The 25,175-nt window shown below is 41.4% G+C and overlaps 1 protein-coding gene across 12 annotated transcripts in view; it reads right to left on the bottom strand.

Annotated features, from left to right (window-relative positions):
• Nucleotides 1-25,175, bottom strand: part of CACNB2 (calcium voltage-gated channel auxiliary subunit beta 2) — a 402,064-nt gene that overhangs the window by 31,830 nt on the left and 345,059 nt on the right. For all 12 annotated transcript variants that reach the window (XM_055354115.2, XM_055354117.2, XM_055354126.2 and 9 more), the window contains 3 exons: nucleotides 12,545-12,667; nucleotides 9,995-10,131; nucleotides 5,689-5,765 (listed from right to left, as the gene is read on the bottom strand). In XM_055354115.2, coding sequence (XP_055210090.1) covers nucleotides 5,689-5,765; nucleotides 9,995-10,131; nucleotides 12,545-12,667 — 337 coding nt within the window. The remainder of the gene's footprint in view (nucleotides 1-5,688; nucleotides 5,766-9,994; nucleotides 10,132-12,544; nucleotides 12,668-25,175) is intronic.

Below are 25,175 nucleotides of genomic sequence, written 5' to 3'. Positions count from 1 at the left end.
GAGTGGAAGGGCACGAGGACCCAAGAGGATATGCCACTGGTTTCCTCATCTGTAAAATGAAAGGTTTAGCTTTGTTGCTTGACATGTTTTACTTTTCCCATTGTTCCACCTGAAAATATAGTACTTAAAAAGTGTTACAAGAAAAAAAGATGCATAATCTCACTTCAAATTTTACAAAATCCTTCCACATGCAATCGAAATAGCTACAGAATTTTATCAACTGCAGAATCAGAGATGGAAATAAAGATCAACTTCAAGGCTCTTATTTTTAAGATTAAAAAACTCAAAATTTAAGGGACTTGTTCTTGGCAAAAACTCGGCAGTCAGGATTCAGACCTACTCCTCCTGCGTAAGTGAGTCTATAACCCTCCGTATAGCACACTGCCCACCTAAATGAGTCTGTAACCGTCCCTATACCACACTGCCCATCCAGGCGAAGTCCCTTCTCAATCTGGGTGCCCTCTTTCAGTTCCCTTGACATCCTGAATGGGGTCATGTCCTTGATGTCAGGAGTCAGGATGACATCGTAGAGCTGGACTAGCTAGAAAATTATTCTATGGTTAAGAATCAGTCAAGGAGAAGAAAAAAAATTTTCTCACTGCAGGAAAGCACCATATTATACATGTTAGCTCTCTAACAAAATTGAAGGAAGGAACAAATTACCAGTTTGAAATAACAGACAGCTTGGTGTTACAATACAGCTACCATTCCCTGGGATACACAAGCTGAACTGCTCACAGCAGCTTCTTCTAACCTTTTCAAAGGATGGAAGATCATCTGACAGGCATTACATTATTTTTCAGTTTTGAAGTTGTTATGAATATTAAATGAAGCAGCCTTTTGAAAACTAGGATCTCTTATTTAATTATTCCTTTTCATTTGATGAGGTAGGAAACCTGTGATGGAGTGAATACCTGCCATTGTTTGTACACTATTACAAATAATCAGCTATTGCTTGCATAATGCAGGAGGTATGATTTTCTATCAAAAAAAAAAGATAATAATGGACTGAATTAATTCCAAATAGGTAGACCTAATATAGTAAGTATGTCTTCCTCTTTGCCCCATCTATGCATACTGATGTGCTAAAAGGTTTAACATGTGGTATGTAGAGAAAACATAAAATGTGCCTAGGGCTTTATCCAGTACTGACTTTTATACCATCCTATAGCTAATCCTTTGCTCATATAGGAAAGTTTCCTTATGGGGCTTATTGAATGGCATAAGCCAGGCAAGAGTCTCAGAAAGCTCTTCAGAAATGGTTTTCCTTGAATCTCAACTCAAGCAGCATGTTGTCAGCGCTTTACTGGATATGAAGGACAAAATCTGGGTCAGGAATTCATTATTCCTACAATACATGTTAACCAAAATCAAGAGTTTCCTTGCTGGTGATAAATTCCCACAGGTTTTATCTTTCTCATCTTTTATTGGGCTTATAAAGACCACATTCAAGGGATAGTACCCTTTGAGGGCTCTTCTGAAATGAAGATAACCAGTTGGATGTCAGAATTTACAGGACCCTTGGATGGTCAAGTTCATGAGTTGAATTTTGTGATTTGCCCATTGAATCTAGCCTGCTGTGATCATCAGGTGTATTTTTGTCTTTTAAAGTAAGAGTGAGGCTGGGCATGGTGGCTCATGCCTGTAATCCCAGCAGTTTGGGAAGCCATGGTGGGTGGATCACTTGAAGTCAGGAATTCGAGGCCAACCTGGCCAACATGGTAAAATCCTGTCTCTACTAACAATACAAAGATTAGCCAGGTGTGGTGGCCGGTGCCTGTAATCCCAGCTACTTGGGATGCTGAGGTCGGAGAATCACTTGAACCTGGGAGGTGGAGGTTTCAGTGAGCTGAGATTGTGCCACTGCACTCCAGACTGGGTGACAGTGAGACTCCATCTCAAAAAAAAAAAAAAAAACAAAGAAAGAGTGGAAACGTATACATCTTTGGCTGCAACGTTGCCCAGGTGTTTGGCTTTCCACACACATAGCCTGAGTCAGGTTTGAAATTTACTTGTATCTGGACATGAGGGCTGGAAATCCCAAATTGAGAACTTTCTATAATGTACTAGTTCTGACATTTGGTTAACTCAGGTCTAAAAACATCTGAGTTCATTTTGAAATACGTAGAATTCTGAAACGTGGTCACTTTCAAAACATATTAAAGAAACTTACCAAGGCAGTTAAGAAGCATTTTCAAATCTGTTCAGCTACATGTATTTTATTAGACTCAGATGGTTCTCCTTTTAATGAGAAATGTTACTCTTTTTAAATTTCATATTTATATTTCCATGCTTTAGCAAACATTAGTATTTACTTGGAAAGAACTGCTTTCATATATTTGAAAAGTCTCATTCTTCCTCACTAGCATGCATATATTATTATTAGTGATAGAGAGCCTTGGGAACATTTTTTGTTTGTTTGTTTATTTATTTATTTGAGACAGGGTCTCCCTCTGTGGCCCAGGCTGGAGTGCAGTGACATACTCATGGCTCACTGCAGCCTCAACCTCCTGGACTCGAGCGAACCTCCTACCTCAGCCTCCCAAGTAGCTGGGACTACAGGTGCACACCACCATACCCAGCTAATTTTTTAGAAACGGGGTCTCACTTACATTGTCCAGGCTGGTCTTGAACTCCTGGGCTCAAGGGATCCTCATGCCTCAGCCTCCCAAAGTGCTGGGATTACAGGCGTGACCACGGCACCCAGAACAATTTTTTGAAATTTAAGTTTTGGTGTTAAAGGTTTGGGTCAAGTTAAGCAGAGCTAGGGCTTGACACATATGTACACACGTGTGTGTGGGTACGATGTATGTGTTCTGCAACTGGCTATGACACCAATGCCCAGATGTCAAGTGGGAAATTTTCCAAGTTCTTGACAGCATCCAAGCATATATACTTTAGGCAGATACTTATATTCTTTGGTCTGGCAATGAGTGAGGAGAATAATAGATGGGACCTTTGGAAACGATGAAAATGATCATTACAGACCCATCCACACTTGATAGTTGGAGCAGTTGTGCCTGGAGGTGGATTGGGAGAACTTCTCTTTCGAGCTTTCTGAAGTTTTCCTTTAAATCAGTTGAGCTATTGATATAAAAATTGTCTCAGAGTCCTAATATGCTTATTATACATTTTGTAGTTGGTTATAGCTCCAAGTGACTCAGTCACCAGAAAAGTCACTTGAAAGTTGGTGTATCTCTACAAAACCTTGGTGAACATTTAAATCACCTTTTTAAATATTACACTCTTCATGGAACTTTACTTTTAGTAATGTCAAACATCTGCCTACAAAATGGAATGTTATTTTACATGTATACTAACTTGTTCTTCAAAATGCAGCACATCCTTTCACTATACAGACGGTCCTTGACATACACTGGTTCAACTTAAGATTGTGCACGTTTATTACAAATTTTTCAGGACATAACCTTATCATAAGTCAAGGTCTGAACTTTACGATGGTTTGACGTCGGACTTTTTACTGGGTCTGTCCACGTGTTAAGTACATTTTGAGTTACAATATTTTCTATTTATGATGGGTTTAGTGAAGTGTAACTCTATCATAAGTTGGGGAGCATCTGTGTTGCCAAAACCACTGGAGGGCTACAATATGGCTGGAGGGAATGGAAGAATTTTTCTGGTATATAGAAAGAAGTGAGGCTGACATTTGCAGGCAGAACTGCTGCTTTATCACAAGGTGACATAGTCTTTTTCCACTTTAAGAGCCTAGTAGCAGTCCCTAGAAATCACTGAAATCATCTTTGAGATACATAAGAGTGTAAGGTTTATATAGGAATCCCTGCAACTTCACACATTTGAAAAGGAACAGGATAGGCCTCCCTTCCTCTGTGGATTCAGGGGCTCCTTAATTATCAAGGGAAGGTATAAGCGTCACATAATACCTACAGGGCCTTTCATTTTCATTTCATGCATACTATTTTACTTAATTTTGAGCATCTTAGAATTGCTTGCTTCAAGTTATAAGTAGATAGTTTTTGAAATTAATTTGCTTCCTAAAGCAATTCATTTATTGTGCTCAGATTTTGCTCACTTGAAAGTCCTATATTCTGTGTAGAACTTGGAATTCTATATAAACACAACAATGGTTTGAATTGCAAAAAAAAGCCCATGATCAGTATCTTAGTTTGCCAATGGCTGGGCATGGTGGCTCATGCCTGTCATCCCAACAGTTTGGGAGGCTGAGGAGGAGGATCGCTTGAACCCCGGAGTTTCAAGAACAGCCTGGGCAACATAGTGAAACCCCTTCTCTTAAAAAAAAAAAAAAAATCCTATAGTTTTTGCTAAGAAGTCCTTGATTGGTCTCTAAAGGCCACCACCATTCAGGAATGAAGCTGATTATTAGTAATAGAGAAATCCTGTCCTTAAAGCACATCAGTCACTGTGTGACTAGTTCTTTGATTTCTGCATAGTTGTACAACTCTCTGTTTTTTAATCTCTTCCCATTTCCAGCTTTCTAGAAATCACACACAGTATCATTTTGCTGAAACACCCTGGCAGTCAACCTTTACAGGCTTACTCTGATTCCCAATTACAATTCTCTTAGCAAACTAAGATACTGATCGTGTGCTTTTTTTTTTTGCGATTCAAATCATTAGTCTCCTGTCTATATAAAATTCCATGTTCTACACAGAATAGGAGAGTTCCCAGATTTAGCAAATATAAATGCAGTTAAATTTGAATTTAGAACAATGTTTTAGTAGAAGTATGTTCCATACATTTTTAGCGTAAGTATGCCCCATGCAATATGTACTTAAACTAGTAAATTATTGTTTATCTGAAATTCAAATTTAAGTAGGTGTGCTTTATTTTATCCAGCAACCATTAGGATGAACCCACTGCTTTGGAAAGAAAACAGTAGTTACTGTTCCCACACACATTTTCATCTTTTTTCTATACTTCTTGTCTGTGTCTTCCACAGAACTTTTCTGGTAGAGCCCACGACAGGCCAATCCTCTATCTTCACTTTACTCTCTGTTCCTTACCTTTCTAAAGTTTTTATCCTTCTGTTTAATGTTAAGGTTCTATCTCACATTGTGCTATGGTTGTTGGCAAGTATTCACCCGTTTACTGCCCATGACAAGCACCATCGCAGGAACTAGGGATTAAAGGTTAATATGGCTGGGTGCAGTGGCTTACACCTGTAAACCCAGCACTTTGGGAGCCTGAGGCAGGTGGATCGCTTGAACTCAGGAGTTCGAGACCAGCCTGGGCAACATGGTGAAACTCCATCTCTACAAAAAATACAAAAATTAGCTGGGCATGGTGGTGTGCACCTTTAGTCCCAGCTACTTGGGAAGCGGAGGTGGGAGGATCACTTGAGCCCTGGAGGCAGAGGCGCAGTGAGCTGAGATCATGCCACTGCACTCCAGCGTGGGCAACAGAGTAAGACTCTGTCTCAAAAAAAAAAAAAAAAAGGTAAATACATTAATCACTTTGATCATCTACAGCAATGTAGAGTAAACACTTGACATACTTCTTTTTCCAGCCAGAAAAAAACATTTCCCCATATTGTTTGTAACTCCAAAAGGGCATGCTCACTTTTGATCCCTTTTAACATCTGTAGGGTTAACATAATGATTCAGTGTATACGTAAATTCACAAAAATGGATAGAGCTGGGGAAAGCATGAAATGCAGTATGTGTTATTCAGCATTTATCACCTACTTACCAGATGATGGAGGTGTTGATTTTCTGGAACTAGGTACTATGTCACCCAAACTGGATGATGAATTTCCTCCCGATTTACTGGAGTAAAGCAAAAATTTCTATTAAATCTGACACTTATTTCGCATCCTCAAACGTTTATATTATTCAGTAAACATAATTCATTATGTTTTTATTCAACTTTAAATTTATCTTTCATTTAAGGAGGAAAACAATATTTCCCAGTGGAGATTCCTGGAGTACTTGAAATAGCCACATGATAGTCTCTGATTTCGAATTCAAGGTTTAATTTTAAAAGGACCTGAGAGAATGGAAGAGAACCAGTGTAATTTCTGCAGTCCCCAAGTTACTTGCCCAGATCACAGACAGCGAAACAGCACAGATTTATTTTGCTTTTTATTTTAGAGACCCTCAGAGGCGATGCATAGAACCTTAAGGCTAACACCCAAGATTAATGTTTCCTTCTTGTTTGGTTTCAGCTCCTCTGTTTTAGGCTTATTTTATTAATAGTACACTAAGATTGAAAGCACTCACGCTTTTATGAGCAATCTATCAAAGAACAACAGAGCCATATGAAAACTTGCCAACCACTAAAAGACACCCGAAGAAACATGACTAAACAGAATATGATATGATGTAGCCATCAGATAGTACCCAGAATACTTCTCAAGCGTGACTCACGTGGAGAATGAAACGTGGTTAATTTAGGAATAATTTGAAGATCATACATTTCTGAACTACCAAATTCGAAAGTTTGATATAAGATATACTGCAGTGTCTCAGAAACATTGGAGTTAATATTAGAACAACAGCATTTGTGTTTTTCACCAGCCTACCAGCATGCTAAATAACGTGTTATTGAATGACCCCTCTCTCAGATGAAGATAAGAAGAACATTTTACATTTGGGCAAAATGATCTCTCTGCCTAATGTTTATTATTATGGCCGAGCCAGGGTCTAGTTGAAAGAATTTGCTACAGTGTTTATGCATCAAAGGGCAATATTTACTTACGTAAATATTAATATGGAAATAAAAGTTTTATTAAAGTATCAGTAACAGGCTGAATGTTATTGCTACTGTTCTAGCATTTTAATGCATAAACATCAAAAACTTTATTAGGCAATTAGCAGGAGGGCTGTATATCTTTTTAAGGTTCTTAAGAGATACTCAAATACATTTAATAAGGGCATCAGACAGTATGTGAAATTAATGACAAGTGATATCTATAGAAGCAGTTTCTGGCAGTTATACAAGGACCTATTACCAAGACCAAAACATTTTTTTCCCCAGAAGTTTTTTTTTTTTCCTGAAGTATTAAGTCTAATTTCAGTTTAAGTTCATGGGTTTTATATTCCCTTTGAATTTTAGTAACAGCCAAAATATTATTTATGTAAAATTGTGACAAATACTGCAAATGGTGACAATGACCAGGATGCAGATTTGTCCTTGACTTTTAATTCTATTAAAATGCCAAGTTCTTGAACGGTACCCCAATTCCATTTCCATTGAGTTCTGTCAATTTTTATAATTTCTGTATCAGAGTTTTTAAAGACTGCCAGATTCTGGTTATGTCCTCAAAACAAAACTACATTTAAAATGTTAGGAGAGGCCGGGCACAGTGGCTCACGCCTGTAATCCCAACACTCTGCGAGGCCAAGGTGGGTGGATCACCTTGGGAGTTTGAGACCAGCCTGGTCAACACAGTGAAACCCTGTCTCTACTAAAAATACAAAAATTAGCTGGGCGTGGTGGCGCATGCCTGTAGTCCCAGCTACTTGGGAGGCTGAAGCAGGAGAATCCCTTGAACTGGGGAGGCGGAGGTTGCAGTGAGTCGAGACTGCGCCACTGCACTCCAGCCTGGGTGACAGAGCGAGGCTCTGTCTCACACACGCACACACACACACACACACACACACAAAGAGAAATGTAAAAACCTATGAAAGCAAGTAAAAGTATTTTCACATACTTAGGCAAAATCTTGGGCCAAAATAAAATGAAGAAAATCAAAGGAAAAGATATATGGCTGTAAGAAAAGGTAATCTAGTTCTCTGGTGTAAGTTCTGAGATGTTACATTCCCTCAAATACGGATAACTCAGAGTCCTAAGGGAAAAAATGCAAGAGCAAAACAACATATCTAATAAAGTAAATAATAACAGATGGCAATAACCATTTGTCCTGGGCTTGCTGTGCCAGGCAAGACCTGGCTCCTTAATCTGCAGTGCAGCATGGAAGTCTGTACAGCGTGGAGGTCAGGCTACCATCTTGGTTCTGACGCTTACTAGCTCTGCGACCTCGATCAAGTTCCCTAACTTCTCTTAACCTGTTTTCTCATCTGTGACCTGTAAGATCTAATACCCACTGCTCCCACAGGTCCTTATAAAGATGAGTGGAGCACTAATGTTAGCCTAGGCAAGCCCATTTGGGAGACACAGGAGACTACATTTCTCAAACAGTTTTGGGAAAGATTTCTACTCCCTTTGAAGTTGTTCTCATTTCTCAGTTTCTATATGAAGAGGCAAAGAAAGACACACAAGCCTGCCTCTGCAAAAATCCATCCCAAATTTTCCAAAATGCATTCTACAAAACACTATTCCTAAGGCATGAACCAGGGGAGTTTTTATGAGAAAGCAATTTTAGTAAATACTATACTTAAAAAAATTCCCATTCCACCAGAGATTCACAGTGTACATGATGACATTAAAAGGCTATAAAAAATCCTAAAGTAACTTTCTATTACCTAGAACTATCCTCAATTTATTTCATCTTGGAACCCCTTTCTCAAGTCATTTGACAAGAAAATTCTGAAAAATGCTGAATTGTCCTAACTAAAAACAAAACACCCCCCAGCTGGGATAACTTCAAACCTCAACAAACGATATACTACCTAGTTGACAGGAGCAATGTCTACACCCTATTAAAACAAAATGTTTCCATATAAGGTGGTTCTTTTTTTGTTTGTTTTTTCAGAGTTTCACTGACGCCCAGGTTGGAACATGATCTCGGCTCACTGCAACTTCCGCCTTCCAAGTTGAAGTGATTCTCATACCTCAGGCTCCCAAGTAGCTGGGGTTACAGGTGTGCACCACCACACCCAGCTAGTTTCATATTTTTAGTAGAGACAGGGTTTCACCATATTGGCCAGGCTGGTCTCGAACTCCTGGCCTCAAGCGATCCACCTGCTTTGGCCTCCCAAAGTGCTGGGATTACAGGCATGAGCCACCGTGCCCAGCCAATCTTGCTCTTTTTTATGCATGCCTCTACTTTTGTATGACTGAATGCATCTCACCATCTGAGTGCTCTCAATAACCCAGGAATTAATGAAAGTCAATTCTGGGGTGGAGGTCTCAAAACACAGAGGAATCCGTCTGAACTAAATGAACTTGACAATTATGAAAAGCCAGTTAATGAGGATGGGTGTTCCAAACCACAAAGCATATTCTGTTTCACTCATCTGCTGACACTTGAAAAAAATACTTGCTCACAGTAAAGTATTATCACTGACAAAGGGATTTGCATCTTAGATAAACAAATAAGATGTAAGATGGAGAAAAGAGAAATCCAGCGATTCGTATTTAAGAAAGGCCTTGCCCATGTCCCATCCTTTCACATCGGGAGAGGCATGCTGCGTCCTGAGACCCATCTGCATACGATTCCATGGAAAATTCAGTACATCTACGAGAAGCCTTTCTAATGATTCTTTCAGAGAGGGACAGACAACCTCACGAATCCTAGGAGGGATTATTCAGCCCCAGCTTCTTACATAACTCATCTAATTGCCATCTGCACAGGCAGTTTTAACTTGTTTCATACTTCACTTCTCTTTAAGTGCTTAACAGTGGGTAGAACTGAAAATTGAGTTTCTAAGGTGAAAATGAAACTAACGGATGACAAGAGCTGCCACTGCCTGATGATGTCTGAGACTGTCATCTCTCAAACATCTCCCAGCCATACCAGGCAGCTACACACAGTGGGATTAGTCACCAGGGCTATGATGTGCCAGACTATTTTTCAGTAAATGATTAAGGTTTCAGATTTTCCTCTGCACTGGAGCCTGAATTTAATACTCCATGACCTTAGCTCTTTTCATTAATGATAATAATTTGACACTTTCCCAAATAGGGTGAAAATCAGGTGCTGGACTGAAGTTTTTTAAATGCAGGAAAATGCAAGATTTGTGATGCTATCAATAAACCATATCACCAGCCTCCTTGTTAATACATAATAAAGGATATAGAATACAGCAGACAACAGTACACAGATAGTGGTATAATCTAAGTTTTATGCAAACACTTGACATCTGTCTCATACCTGGAGTAGAATTTCCCTTGCTTGGCTCTCTGTTCATGCTGCAGCCTCATGTTTTCTAGTTTGACTGGGCTTGGAATGAATCCGATTTCACAGCCTTCTTTTACCAGTCGCCCTATCCACCAGTCATTGTTAAATTTCTAAACACAAAATCAAAAGCATTAAAAATGAGTGCACAGAAGGTCAAATCCTTGTTCTTCCACACTATTTTCAGTTGAGAGAAATATGGCAATGACCATTAACTATGCCTTAAATATTATCACTCAAGAAACCCTTCGGCTCATGGGTTTCACATGTAAGAAATGCATTTAGTGCCCTCAGCAATCTATCAAAGGCTCTGCGTTCCTTGTCTGTCCTGGTGCTGCCGTAGGACCAGGCTGAATTCCGTTGCAGCAGCTGCTGTCACCATGAGTAGGGATAAGCTCTCTGGGTTCAAAGAATAACAGCCCATCCTACCAAGAGATCTTTAGGAAGTATTGTTACAGAAATCTTCCCCTTATATAATCAGACCAATTGGAAGTATTGAGAGAAAGAGATAAATATTGAAGTGTACCTTAAATATTTCATGTCACAGGACAATTTACCTTTGTGCAAACAGTTTTATAATTATACAATGCGATGTTCACAGATGATTTCTCTACTTGTGTGATGTTGACAATTTATGTCTTGCAGGTGGAATATGTATCTTAAATCTTTGTGATTTGCCTTCTTTTTCCTCGATTGAATAAATCTGTCCTTGAACACGTCGAAGAAGAATATACATTCTATTTTTCTTTTCCTTTCATGGTGGAAAGATCCCCCTTTCAGCATCAATCATCAAGAAGAGACCTCATAATAATCTAACTTCCTGGTGTAAAGTGAGATTCTAGGCACAGCATCACTTCTGATAACTTTTTCTATTGTTCCCACCTAACCAGTATTTGACATCTCTTTTCAGAGGTTACCAAAATGGTAGGCTCTAAATTCTCTAGGCTCTTCTATTTTTAATCGAGACAGGGTCTCGCTCTGTTGCCCAGGCTGGAGTGCAGTGACATGATCCTGGCTCACTCCTGTCTTGAATTCCCAGGCTCAATCAATCCACTGGCCTCCTGAGTAGCTAGGACTACCGGTGTATGCCACCACACCAGGTTAATTTTTTTTTTTTTTTTTTTTTTTTTTTTTTTTTTTTTTTTTTTTTGGAGAGATGGGGTTTTACCCTGTTGCCCAGGCTGGTCTCCTGGGCTCAAGAGATCTGCCTTCCTCGGCCTTCCAAAGTGCTTGGAAGCATGAGCCATAGTACCTAGGCTTCTAAGTTCTTAGTGCTTGGATTACAGGCATGAGCCATAGTACCCGGGCTTCTAGGTTCTTAGTGCTTGGATTACAGGCATGAGCCATAGTACCCAGGCTTCTAGGTTCTTTTTTTGTTTGTTTTTTTTTGAGACAGAATCTCACTCTGTCGCCAGGCTCGGGTGCAGTGGCGCAATCTCGGCTCACTGCAACCTCTGACTCGCTGGTTCAAGCTATTCTCCTGCCTCAGCCTCTCGAGTAGCTGAGATTACAGGCATGTGCCACTACACCCAGATAATTTTTGTATTTTTAGTGGAGACGGGGTTCACCATGTTGGCCAGGATGGTCTTGATCTCCTGACCTTGTGATCTGCCCACCTTGGCCTCCCAAAGTGTTGGGATTACAGGCATGAGCCACCGGGCCCAGCCCTAGGTTCTTTTAATCGTCAGTTATCAACTCCTTTGCTGACAGCCTTTAGTGCAGTGAAGAGTTTCAATTTAGACATGCTTCCTATGACATATTATACCCTAGATGGAAGAGCTCCAAGTATAAATTCCTTCAGGTCCAAGAAAAACCTCAGGATCACACACTGAGAATATTCTACAGGGGAAATTTCTGGTCAGTTTACACAGTGCTCCACAAGGCAGGCATTTGATAAATGTTGACTCCAAACAAACCTTAATTAAGGATGAAAGTTTCCAATTTGCAGGTTGTGTCATTGCTCACTAGAAGGTGGAGACATTTAGCATGTAGGAAAAGGACTTTTCCTGATACCTCTTTGTTGCCTTATTGGTGTCAATTCTTACCATTCTCTCATCCACTGCAGAAATTTAGCATTTAAGGAGGAAAAAGGTCATCAGTAGTTTGAATTTAGATACTGTCAGCAGAGAGAAGAGTCATGAATTCTAGATATTATTATTAAACCCTCCCCAGATGGCTAGACTTCAGGCATCAGGAAAAACTACACCTAGTCAAGGTGAAACATTAAAAAAAGAAGAAGTATAGGTTAAGCATAAAAAAGGATCATCTACTCTAGCAGTTCCCAATTTCTGGGCCACAGAGCCCCAGGGAACGCTGAAGTTATTGCAAGAGGCCTGTGACTTCTTTCCACTTTAAAAGGTATATTTATATTAGCAGAGGTTGAGAGCCATTGATTTAGTTATGTATGTTATACAACTGCAGCGATGTGCAATGCTACTTCACAGAAATGGCATATGAATAGGAAATAAGAAATGGTATGTCAAGGTGAAACATCATGCTGTTAGAAAATGAAATTATTCTCCTTACTTCCTTAACATGCAGAAAATCTTTTGCTTCGAATGAGATGGCCATGCCAGGCACTGGAACATCATCTTCATGGGCCGCACTGTAGCTGACATTTGTCCGAACCGCAAATGCAACGGGCTTTGTCTAAAGTGGGAAAAGGAAGAGGGAAAAAAATAAGAGCAAAACAACAGTGTCCCTCCTTTTTCCCCTCAAATACAAAGACATACTGAATAACTACTGTAATCATTGTTGGTTTCCCCTCTGCACTGGTTCTTTATCACAAAACAGCTTGTTCGTATTCAAAACACTTGAAATCTCCCAGCTGTGAGCTACATTACACCCATTTCTGAACTAGAAAAAGGTCATTGTTCTCTTTGAAAGCACTACAAGTAATGAAGGTGAAGAAGAGCCATGGAAATATGTGTTTTCAACATTGGCGCTTGCAGCAACTGTAAATCAGGAAACACAAACATGAATAAAATACCCAGTTCTTCCATTTCAGTGGAAAGGACTTAGTCACTGTCTTGCTACCCCAAACATCTACTTTAATTAATTGATCATTAAAGACATAATTCCGAAAGGTACAATCATTGAATAAAAAAAGAGCCGGGGAAAATATGCTACAACTATAGCAACTCTCATTCATGGCTGCAATGAATTATGAAAGCAATGACTTTTTCTTCTATTATTTCTCCTACTTGAGTTTGTTCAGCTACTAAAGATATTAATTAAGCTCTCTTTCCTTATTTGATGCTTTGAAATTTTACAGATAAAGGGCCAGGAGTGGTGGCTCATGCCTGTAATCCCAGCATTTTGTGAGGCCAAGGCAAGAGGATTACTTGACCCTAGGAGTTCAAGATCAGCCTGGGCAACATAGCAAGACCTCTTCTCACTAAAAATCAAAAACAAAAATTAGCTAGGTGTGGTGGCAGGCACCTATACTCCCAACAACTTGGGAGGCTAAGGCAAGAGGATCACTTAAGCCCAGGGGGTCTAGGCTGCAGTGAGCCATGATCACGCGACTGCACTCCAGCCTGGGGGACAAAGTCAGTCCCTGTCTCAAAAAAAAGAAAAAAAAACAAATCAAACCAAAAGAATTTACAGATAAGCATTTATTCTGTCTTTAGCTAATACCTATTTATCCACAAGATGAAAGAAAAAGGTAAGCTCAGAAATGGTGTAAATGGTATTGTTCTAAGTGGTACTGTATTTCTTTCCCATTATGGGCAAGTGGATTGCTTCTATATATTTCTTTCTTTCTTTCTTTTTCTTTTCTTTTTTTTTTTTTTTTTGACAGAGTCTTACTTTGTAGCCCAGGCTGGAGTGCAGTGGTGCAATTCCAGCTCACTGCAACCTCCTCCTCTGGAGTTCAATTGATTCTCCTGCTTCAGCCTCCCGAGTAGCTGGGATTATAGGCGTGAGCCACCACGCCCAGCTAATTTTTTGTATTTTTAGAAGAGACAGGGTTTCACTGTGTTGGCCAAGCTGGTCTCGAACTCCTGACCTTGGGTGATCTGCCCGCCTCAGCCTCCCAAAGTGCTGGGATTACAGGTACGAGCCACCGTGCCTGGCCTCTTCTATATATTTCTTATATACATGATATATACAAAGTAACATAGTTTTTCATGTGATATTCCTTTTAACCTACTTTTTTTTTCTTTTTTTCCTTTTTTTTTTTTTTTTTTTTGAGGCGGAGTTTCACTCTTGTTGCCCAGGCTGGAGAGCAATGGCATGATCTCGGCTCATTGCAACCTCTGCCTCCTGCATTCAAGCGGTTCTCCTGCCTCAGCCTCCCGAGTTGCTGGGATTACAGGCACCCGCCACCACGCCCAGCTAATTTTTTGTATTTTTAGTAGAGATGGGGTTTCACCATATTGGTCAGGCTGGTCTTGAACTCCTAACCTCAGGTGATCTGCCTGCCTTGGCCTCCCAAAGTGCTGGGATTATAGGCATGAGCCACCGCGTCTGGCTTAACCTATTCTTTAAAAAAATTATTTCGACCTCTCAGGAGAAGGGAGCAGTTTCTCCCTACTCAATGAGCTCTCTACCTGGACTTGCCAGAGAAGACACGGGGGAGTAGGAGTAGAGAGAACCCATTTTCATTTCCAAATTTTCCAAAGTTAATTTGTTCTACCTGACTCTTGTCTGGGTTAAGACTGACTTAAGATCCCTGATGTTACTATGGTCTAGTCACAATTTGCAGATTGGGAAAGGAAAACCAAATTCTGGATATAGGCACAATAGACATGAGGTGGAGTTAAATATTTGGAATCCAGTTATTGACATACACTGTAATTTTTTTTTTTTTTTTGAGACTGAGTCTCACTGTGACGCCCAGGCTGGAGTGCAGTGGCACGATCCCAGCTCACTGCAACCTCTGCCTTCCAGGTTCAAGCGATTCTTCTACCCTAGCCTCCCAAGTAGCTGGGACTACAGGCACCCGCCATCATGCCTGGCTAATTTTTGTATTTTTAGTAGAGATGGGGTTTCACCATATCGGCCAGGCTGGTCTCGAATGACATCCACTATAATTTTTAATGATACCAGGGATCCTGCTTCTTGTGTGGAATTATGGGAATTAAAAATACATGTAAATAAATGGTGCCTATACCTGTACAACTGAAACACAATCCTTGAGAGTATGATGTTTCTATTTTTTCTAGAAATGTTCTTAAATATATAAAGTTTACTTCCAGAGCTACAATCATAACATATTGCATTTCATCCAATATTAAACATAAAAAAATGAAAAAACAAAAAATATATATTTTTTAAAAAGGCCAGGTGCCGTGGCTCATGCCTGTAAATCCCAACAATTTGGGAGGGCATGGTGGGAGCATCACTTGAGCCCAGGAGTTTGAGACTTGCCTGGGCAACAAAGTGAGACCTCATCTCTTACACACACACACATACACACACACACACACACACACACACACACAGTTTTCATGCTTTTAAAAATATATTTTGGCCGGGCGTGATGGCTCATGCCAGTAATCGCAGCACTTTGGGAGGCCGAGGCGGGAGGATCACCTGAGATTGGGAGTTCGAGACCAGCCTGACCAATATGGAGAAACCCCATCTCTACTAAAAATACAAAATTAGCCAGGCATGGTGGTGCATGCCTGTAATCCCAGCTACTCGGGAGGCTGAGGCAGAAGAATCACTTGAACCCGGGAGGCAGAGGCTGCAGTGAGCAAAGATCATTGCACCACTGCACTCCAGCCTGGGTGATAGAGTGAGACTCCATCTAAAAAAAAAAAAAAAAAAAAGACTACCTCAACCATTCACCATTCACCCTTCTTTGATACTTAGGTTCACAACATTATTCAGTATGAAAAATATTCTGCTTTGAAAAATCTTTGTACAAAAGCCTCTTTCTACTTAGAATTCTTTTCTTAGGATGGAGTCCCAGAGGTAGCATGTGTCAGACATGAGTTATTAAGACTTTTAAATTTTTATTCTAAACTACTGTCCAAATGGGCCACACTGTTTTATACTGTACCCAGCACTAAAGCAAGGTGCACTTTTTAGTGAGATGTAATCTTAAAAATATTTTAAAGTTTTTACATTTTACTTTTTTAAAAAAAACTTTGTAGAGACAGGGTATTGCTGTGCTGCCCACGCTGGCCTCAAACTCCTGGCCTCAAGTAATCCTCCCCCCTCAGCCTCCTAAGGATGTAGTCTTCATCAAACTCAGTTTCACCACTAGAAATACAATTTCCATGAGTAGATCCATCCATTATTCAGAAAAGTTTCTGATCACAAAAGTATAGATCCAAGATTTTAAAAAAAAATCCTAGCATGGTCTTTCATGTCTTTCAGATGTTTCTTTTTTTTTTTTTTTTTTTTTTGAGACGGAGTCTCACTCTGTCACCCAGGCTGGACTGCAGTGGCACGATCTCGGCTCACTGCAAACTCCGCCTCCCGGGTTCATGCCATTCTCCTGCCTCAGCCTCCCGAGTAGCTGGGACTACAGGTGCCCGCCACCATGCCTGGCTAATTTTTTTTTGTATTTTTAGTAGAGATGGGGTTTCACCGTGTTAGCCAGGATGGTCTCGATCTCCTGACCTCATGATCCGCCCACCTCGGCCTCCCAAAGTGCTGGGATTACAGGCGTGAGCCACCGCGCCCAGCCCAGATGTTTCTTTTATTCCTTGGAAGATACAGAGTTTAAGCATCACATATAGTTTTTCATCAATGTAAGACACATTTTTAATGCCTGACTCGACAGAAGACCCCATAGAAAATCTTATGACTTCTACCAACTTTTTATCACTTTTCAATCATCTGAGTAGCAGAAAGAGGGGACTGAAAAAGAATTAAAGTGATGGTGGAAATTGGTGTATAATTCCAGAGACCACAGGTAATAATTTTATGCTCTTAGGTTAAGATGTTAAGTTGGAACATGCCTCCTTTCTTCCCTCACCTCCTGTAACCAACGATGCTACCATTAGATGTGGTTTATATGGGAATTAGCTTTATAGAACTAGGAAACAAGAGCAGCAGATACCTATTCGTCAATATATTTACTTCAGGAACTGTATTTCTAAAATTAGAGTACAGTCAAGGGATGCGGGGGACAGATGTAGCCAAGATAAAAGACCCCAGGATGCTAAACCAAAGAGGCCAGTGACAATGTCACTTCTGATTCCCTGGTCTCACTTCAGCTTGCAGTGTGTCTACAATGTGGAAGGTATTCTCCATATTAATTTCATTCATATGGGTTCAAGAACAAGGGATTTTAAGTGGACTTGGATTTGGATGTTGATTCTCCCATTTATTAGGTGAGTGGCCTGGGCAAATTGTTTAGTCTCATTAAGCATAAGTTCACATGGCTAAAACAAGGGTAAGAGCACCATTCTTTAAGGTAACGGGATTACAGAAAATGGATTGCACCAGGCTAGGCTAGTATTGGGTATATAGTCATCCCTTGATAACTGCCGTGATATTGTTTCCAGGACCCTCAAAATCTATAGATGTTCAAGTCCTTGATATAAAACAGTGTACTTGGATGGGTGCAGTGGCTTACGCCTGTAATCCCAGCACTTTGGGAGGCAGAGGTGGGTGGATCACGAGATCAGGATTTTGAGACCAGCCTGACCAACATGGAGAAACCCCGTCTCTACTAAAAATACAAAAATTAGCCAGGCCTGGTGGCACAGACCTGTAATCCCAGCTACTCAGGAGGCTGAGGCAGGAGAATTGCTTGAACCTAGGAGGCGGAGGCTGCAGTGAGCTGAGATTGTGCCACTGCACTCTAGCCTGGGCAACAGAGTGAGACTCCATCTCAAACAAAGAGAAAGACAGCGTACTATTTGCGCATAACTGCACACATCCTCTGTATGCTTTATCTCTAGAGCAGTTATAATACCTAATACAAGGTAAACGCTATGCAAATAGTTATTCAATTGTATTGCTTTTTAAGTCTATCATTCTTATTGTTGTAATTTTTTTTTTTAAATTTTCAATCCACAGTTGGTTGAATCCGTGAATGTGGAACTCATGGATAAAGAGGGCTAACTATATATAGTAAGTGCTTATTAATAGGCATTTGCTATATACCAAAGTAAATGCTACACATAAGTAAATATTTCTCTGTATTTACCCCCCATTAAAGCCCAAGACAAGTCATTTCCTGTGTGGTCTTCCACTGTAAACATCCTCAAACCAAACTCATCAACACAGTTTAATATCTGCCACATGCACGACACAAACTAACTCGCTGTTAAAGTCAAGAAGCTTTTCTGTGATATAGATTCTTTCATATTCTCTGGGACTTGAGCAAATGGTAAGGTTTTCCCATACTCATTTTCTTTTTTCTTTTCTTTTTTTTTTTTTTTTTTTGAGACAGAGTCTTGCTCTGTCACTCAGGCTGGAGTGAAGTGGTGCGATCTTGGCGCACTGTAATCTCTGCCTCCCAGGTTCAAGTGATTCTCTTGCCTCAGCCTCCCAAGTAGTTGGGACTACAGGCGCATGCCACCACACCTGGCTAACTTTTGTATTTTTAGTAGAGACGGGGTTTTGCCATGTTGGCCATACTGGTCTTGAACTGTTGACCTCAGGTGATCCGCCTGCCTCGGCTTCCTGAAGTGCTGGGATTACAGGCGTGAGCCACTGCGCCCGGCCAGGTTTTCCCATATTCACTTTGTTTACAGTGTTCTACCTTGATATGGTTTGAATTTGTGTCCCTGGCCAGACTCATGTCGAATTGTAAGCCCCAGCGTGGGAGGTGGGGCCTGGTAGGAGGTGATTGGATCATAGGGGTAGATTTTCCCCTTTGGTGCTGTTCTCATGATAAGACTTCTCATAAGATCTGGTTGTCTAAACATGTGTGGCACCTCCCACCCCTCTCTCGCACCAGTGCCAGCCACGTATGATATGCCTGCTTTCCCTTCACCTTCCTCGACGACTGTAAGTCTCCCGAGGCCTCCCCTAGAAGCCAGATGTCAACACCATGATTCCTGTACAGCTTGCAGAACTGTGAGCCAATTAAACTTCTTTTCCTGATAAATTACTCAGTCTCAGGTATTTCTTTATAACAGTGTAACAATGCAGGAATGTACTGATACATATCTCTTTCATTCTGATTTTCTTTGATAGTCCTCAAACGCTGAGGCATTTTTTTTTTTAACCAACTTGAAGTTCCAAGGGAATATCCCTTAAGGAATCATTGAATTTTTATCCATGAAACCATTTGTTAATCAAATATATCCTGTTTTAAGTTGACATCTTCATTTTTGGCTTAATCTCAGAATGGTAAAGAGCCACATGGAACTCTTTCCTCTTACCATTCAGGGCTCTTGCCCTTGTTCAAACTACAAAAGTTACTTTTGGTCTGGAAGCCTACCAGATTGTTTTTCCCCCAGACAGGGTCTTTCTGTTGCCCAGGCTGGAACGAAGTGGTACAATCATGGCTCACTGTAGCCTCAACCTCCTAGGCTCAAATAATCCTCCAGTCTCAGCCTCATGAGTAGCTAGGACTACAGGCTCATGCCACTATGCTCAGCTAATTTTTATTTTTACTTTTTGAAGAGATGAGGTCTCGCTTTGATGCCCAGGCTGGTCTTGAACTCCTGGCCTCAAGTGATCCTCCCACTTTGGCCTCCCAAAGGGCTGAGATTATAGGAGTGAGCCACCACACCCAGCCCTACCAGATATTTATGGTTTTCCAGCATCATGGCCCTGGGGCATGGTTTAGCTCATTCCTAGTTCATTCCTACATGGTCCATCATAAATACTGATGAATAGAACTGATTCTTGGATATGAATGTTTGAGGCCGGTGGGCCATTTACTCTTTCTTCTTATTTTGCTTTCTCCTTAAGGTAAGGAAGAGTCCCAAGAAGCAAGAACAAAAAGAAGCCAAGAAATCTTGGTGTTCCAGAGGTTTCACGGGAACACCAGGAACAGTGGGCACTGTGATAAGAAACTGACACTGTGCTCTGGGACATGCTGGGACACAAGAGGTGCTCTGGCTCTTGAGGAAAGCAAAGCTATTCCAGATCCCAAGGCCAAATGTAACTGAGGTGCACTCTAGTTAATAGGTTGTCCTTCAAGCTGTCCTTTTCTTGCCACCCTTTAACTCCATCCTTCCCCCTCCCCCACCAGCCCGGGTTTATCAGAAAGGCTTGGTCATAGCTGTGGAGTAAGATGGGGAAGAAAAGCAGAAAGCACAGATACAGAAATAGCCCACAGCCCTAGGTAGGATCCTGTAGAAGGAGCTTCAGGGATGGCTGTTGCGGAATTCTATTGAAATCCACATTTAGATTTAGATTCATCCTGCTCTACAGAATCATTAGGATACTACGTTCGTTAGGAGACAATACGGTCCTTCATTTCATTTTCACTCAACCTCTATTAACATCCTAAAGACTTTATTGCCAGGCCAGTGTGAGAGCTGGAGTCTGCTTTTGCAGATTCTACCTGGATTCCTGGCCAACTTGTTTTGTGGCTATGGAGGGTCAGGCCCATGAGGTGATGTCAGACTTTTCTACCAGTTTTTGCTTCTCCCTGTTCCAAGCCAAGAAAAAAAGGAATTGATTCCTGTTCCAGTTTCTGGTACTTTTGACATGGCATATGAGCACATGCTACATAGCATGAGGGCGACTGGTAAATCATCTATGCATTGTAGCCCCCTTTTTGGGATAAAGAATTAAAAGTTTGTGGCATATTGGTTTGTGGACTAAACCCGAATAGATCCTCAAAATAAATTCGTAAGTACCAATTTGTAGAAGAGTGGCATCTCTTTATCTAGACAATAATGTAAAAGTGCTTTAAAAACACCAAGTTTGGTGGAGTGCAGTGGCTGACATCTGTAATCAGAGGCAGGTGGATTGCTTGAGCCGAGGAGTTTGAGACCAGCCAGGGCAACATGGTGAAACTCTGTCTCTACCAAAAATACAAACAAAAGCCAACTGTGGTGGTGTGCACCTGTGGTCCCAGCTACTCAAGAGGCTGAGGTGGGAGGATCGCTTGAGCCCAGGAGGTCAAGGGTGCAGTGAGCCATGATCACGCCACTGCACTCCAGCCTGGGCAACAGAGAGAGACCCTGTCTCAAAAAACAGAAACTAAAACACCAAGGCCATGTCTTATTCAACACTGTGTCTCCAGTATGTTTCCAATCAATATTTGTTGAGAAGGGAATGTGTAAGTGATAAGAGATGTTAAGAAATTCATATTCTCTTCTTCTAGGTCCTTCTTTACCTTGTACATGACGGGACTTACTGTAAAATGATGAAAGCTACCACTTTCGGAATGTCGGCCAAGGGACAAACAATGTGCTGTATATTATACATAGCTTGCTACATTTCATTTAACCCCAGCTACAATTGTTTTATTCCAAGGTGAAGAAACTGAGGCTCAAAAAATTCTCCCAGCCATTCACTGTGGCACACGCTTGTAATCTCAGCTATTCAGGAGGCTGAGGCAACAGGATGGCTTAAGTTCAGGGGTTTGAATCTAGCCTGGGCAACACTGCAAGATCCTTTCTCTGAAAAAAAAAAAAAAGTTAAATTTTAAGACAACATTTGTGAAAGATTTTTTTTTTTTTTTTTTTTTTTTTTTTTTTGAGATGGAGTTTCACTCTTGTTGCCCAGGCTGGAGTGCAATGGTTAGGTCTCAACTCACTGCAACCACCGCCTCCCAGGTTCAAGCGATTCTCCTGCCTCAGCCCACCGAGTAGCTGGGATTATAGGCATCCACCACCATGTCCAGTTAATTTTTTGTATTTTTTGTTTCTTGAGACAGAGTCTCGCTCTGTCACCCAGGCTGGAGTGCAGTGGCGCGGCTCACTAATTTTTTGTATTTTTAGTATAGATGGGGTTTCACCGTGTTAGCCAGGATGGTCTTGATCTCCTGATATCATGATCCACCCACCTTGGCCTCCCAAAGTGCTGGGATTATAAGTGTGAGCCACCGTGCCTGGCCAATATTTTGTATTTTTAGTAGAGATGGGGTTTCACCATGTTAGCCAGGCTGGTCTCAAACTCCTGACCTCAGGTGATCTACCTGCCTTGGCCTCCCAAAATGCTGGGATTACAGGCATGAGCCACCGTACCCGGCTGAAGATTTTTTTTTTTATATGTTCTCCCAGGCCATAAGCGTCAGAGCTGGTGTGAAAACCTCTCTCTCTCCAAAGCCTGTGTTCCTCCTACAGTACTAGAGTGCTCTTCATTTAAAGGGGTGTGTAGATGGCAATTCCACAACATTTACATGTTTATGTGAAATTCGGAAGACTTGAAAGTTATAATTTACAAAATGCTAAAAATTGGTTGGTATAAAGAAAGGCAAAAAAAGATTGGGCCCAGGTCTGCCTTGCAGTGTGACACTAAATGAACACCTTCACATGTTAGAACAATGGGTGTCCCTCATAAAGGTAACCTATTCCTTCTAAGTACAAAGATGCACTTAAAAAACTCGAGGTTCAGGAAATCAACAGCGATGTCAAATCCTGATTTTCTTTTTTTTTTTTTTTTTTTTTGAGACGGAGTCTCGCTCTGTCGCCCAGGCGGGAGTGCAGTGGCGTGATTTTGGCTCACTGCAAGCTCCGCCTTCCAGGTTCACATCATTCTCCTGCCTCAGCCTCCCGAGTAGCTGGGACTACAGGTGCCTGCCACCACACCTGGCTAATTTTTTGTATTTTTAGTAGAGACGGGGTTTCACCTTGTTAGCCAGGATGGTCTCGATCTCCTGACCTCGTGATCCGCCCGCCTCGGCCTCCCAAAGTGCTGGGATTACAGGCGTGAGCCACCGTTCCCGGCCCAAATCATTATTTTTATTTATTTAGATCTTCTGTTTCTCTCTTCACATCTCTTTTTCACCATCTAGAAAGCTGTATTTCATGAATGGCTGGGTGTGGTGGCTCACGCCTGTAATCCCAGCACTTTGGGAGGCCGAGGCAAGCGGATCACCTGAGGTCAGGAGTTCGAGACCAGCCAGTGCAACATGGTGAAACCCTGTCTCTACTAAAAGTACAATTTGCACGGCTTTTTAATCCCTCTGTAAAACTAGGGTCGCTGCAGCAGCCTTTCAGTGTTTCCTGTGCAGGGTCCTTGGTGTGGAATTTTACAAACTATGAAACCATGCGTGTCTCGCTATCTCATTTTTTTTTTTTTTTGAGATGGAGTCTCGCTCTGTTGCCCAGGCTGGAGTGCAGTGTGGCAGGATCTTGGCTCACTGCAACCTCCGCCTCCTAGGATCAAGTGATTCCCCTGCCTCAGCCTCCCAAGTAGCTGGGTTTCACTATGTTGGCTAGGCTGGTCTCTAACTCCTGACCTCAGGTGATCCACCCACCTCGGTCTCCCAAAGTGCTGGGATAACAGGCGTGAGCCACCGCGCCCTCCACAAATCACTCATCTTGAGAAGGCTGCTGAAGAGATCAACCACCTGGTTTCACCACCGCCCTTCCCACCCTGACTCCAGCACTATTACTGATACACGAGCTAGAAATAAATTATTTCAGCAAACAGCGAGGGTAAGAGAGTCCTAGGTAAGGCTTCCTTCTAATAAAACACAGCCCCCATATTGTTTCTTTTCTAACAAAAAGCAGCCTGAAAAATCAAGCTGAAAGCATAGATAAACAAGCTAAAAGTCTGCACAGGTAAATGCTGCAGCTGTGCCAATAGATAAAGGCTACCCGGGGGCCAGGCATGTGCAACCTGGTGGCTCCATCTTCCCTTTTGTTTGTCAACCACAAGTACAGTGAGGAACAGACAACATGGTGCTGGCCAGGTTGAGACCCCATCTGCATGAAAGATTAGGGTGGGCTGGCCAGCATCTTCATGCACCATGCAAATGTCACACCTGGTCCGAACAATCTCTCGCGCCCTATGTAAAGCAGACACCGCCTCCTCAAGCTCAACTATGAAACCCCATGCGTTTCACCACGAAACCAGATGACGCACTCGGGAGCCCTTCTCTCTTTGCAAGAGAGAGAGAGCTATTCTCTCTTTCTTTCACCTATTAAACCTCCGCTCTTAAACTCATTTCTTCCATGTCCACGTCCTCGATTTCCCTGCCGTGAGACAATGAACCTCAGATATTTACCCCAGACAATAATGCTTCATTACTATCTGGCCTACAGACCCAAAAGGATGGTCCAGAAACATCTGTTCAAGCTCCCCAAACTTCCCACCTTCTCGATGCTTCTGCCCTGACTCATGCCTTCTATCTCCTGGCCTTGAAGTCCCTCATCTCACTGCCATATGCTCTTTTCTGCCTAGAGACAGATGCCTGGACCCTGTCGTTAACAGATGGGTATACGCAAGAACCAATCTGGCAGGGCTGGAAGGATATTAGTGGACAGCTTTTTGGCCGCAAGACTTGCTTTTTCTCACATCCAAAGGAATTTCTATTTGCTCCACAGAGGCCTGGTGTGTGGAGGCCCACAGGCTCCTGTCAGAGAGGTGGTTAATGTTTAGAGCAGGAACAACTTTTATTTTCTTATAGCCTTCTGGAATCACTAGGCCTAAGGCTGCTAAGCACCAATTATTATAAGAGGAGATAATTAACTTAAAAATATCTTTGGTTATGAAATAGAATAAACACATTATAATTTCATGGCACTATAGTTCTAGCTTTCTTCCTAAACAATGACTAATGAGTTAATAGTGAAGCTAATAATTTGAATGCTATAACACAATGCATACCTAAGTTTAATAAAAATGTGCCAGTGATAGAATGAATACCTATGATTAAAAAGTGAAATGAAATTCACTCAAGGATAGAAATAAATTTCTGATCATGATTAATATAGTTACTTAGATTTTTATGCATTGATTTCTTCATTTCCTAATACAAAGGTGAATTTTACTATGCTAAATAGCAAAGTATGGTTTTCAATTTTCATCCTGAAACTGTCAATCGCTAATAACATAAAAGGAAAATTCAGTTTGTTTTAATGTCTATAATGGATTTGTCTTAAATATTAACTACTCTCAATTTGCTCTTTTTAGAGAAATGAAAAAAAAAAATGACCCAGATCCCTATTGTAAGAGACTATGCAGGCTGGGCATGGTGGCTCACATCAGTAATCCCAGCACTTTGGGAGGCCGAGGTGGGCAGATCACTTGAGGTCAGGAGTTCGAGACCAGCCTGGCCAACATGGTGAAAACCTACTTTAGTAGACCTAGGAACCAGGTCTACTAAAAATAC

Source organism: Gorilla gorilla, chromosome 8 (genome assembly GCF_029281585.2).
Source record: "Gorilla gorilla gorilla isolate KB3781 chromosome 8, NHGRI_mGorGor1-v2.1_pri, whole genome shotgun sequence".
Classification (NCBI taxonomy): domain Eukaryota; kingdom Metazoa; phylum Chordata; class Mammalia; order Primates; family Hominidae; genus Gorilla; species Gorilla gorilla.
The sequence above is the reverse complement of the archived record's forward strand: the minus strand, read 5'-3'. Positions and strand labels throughout refer to the sequence as shown.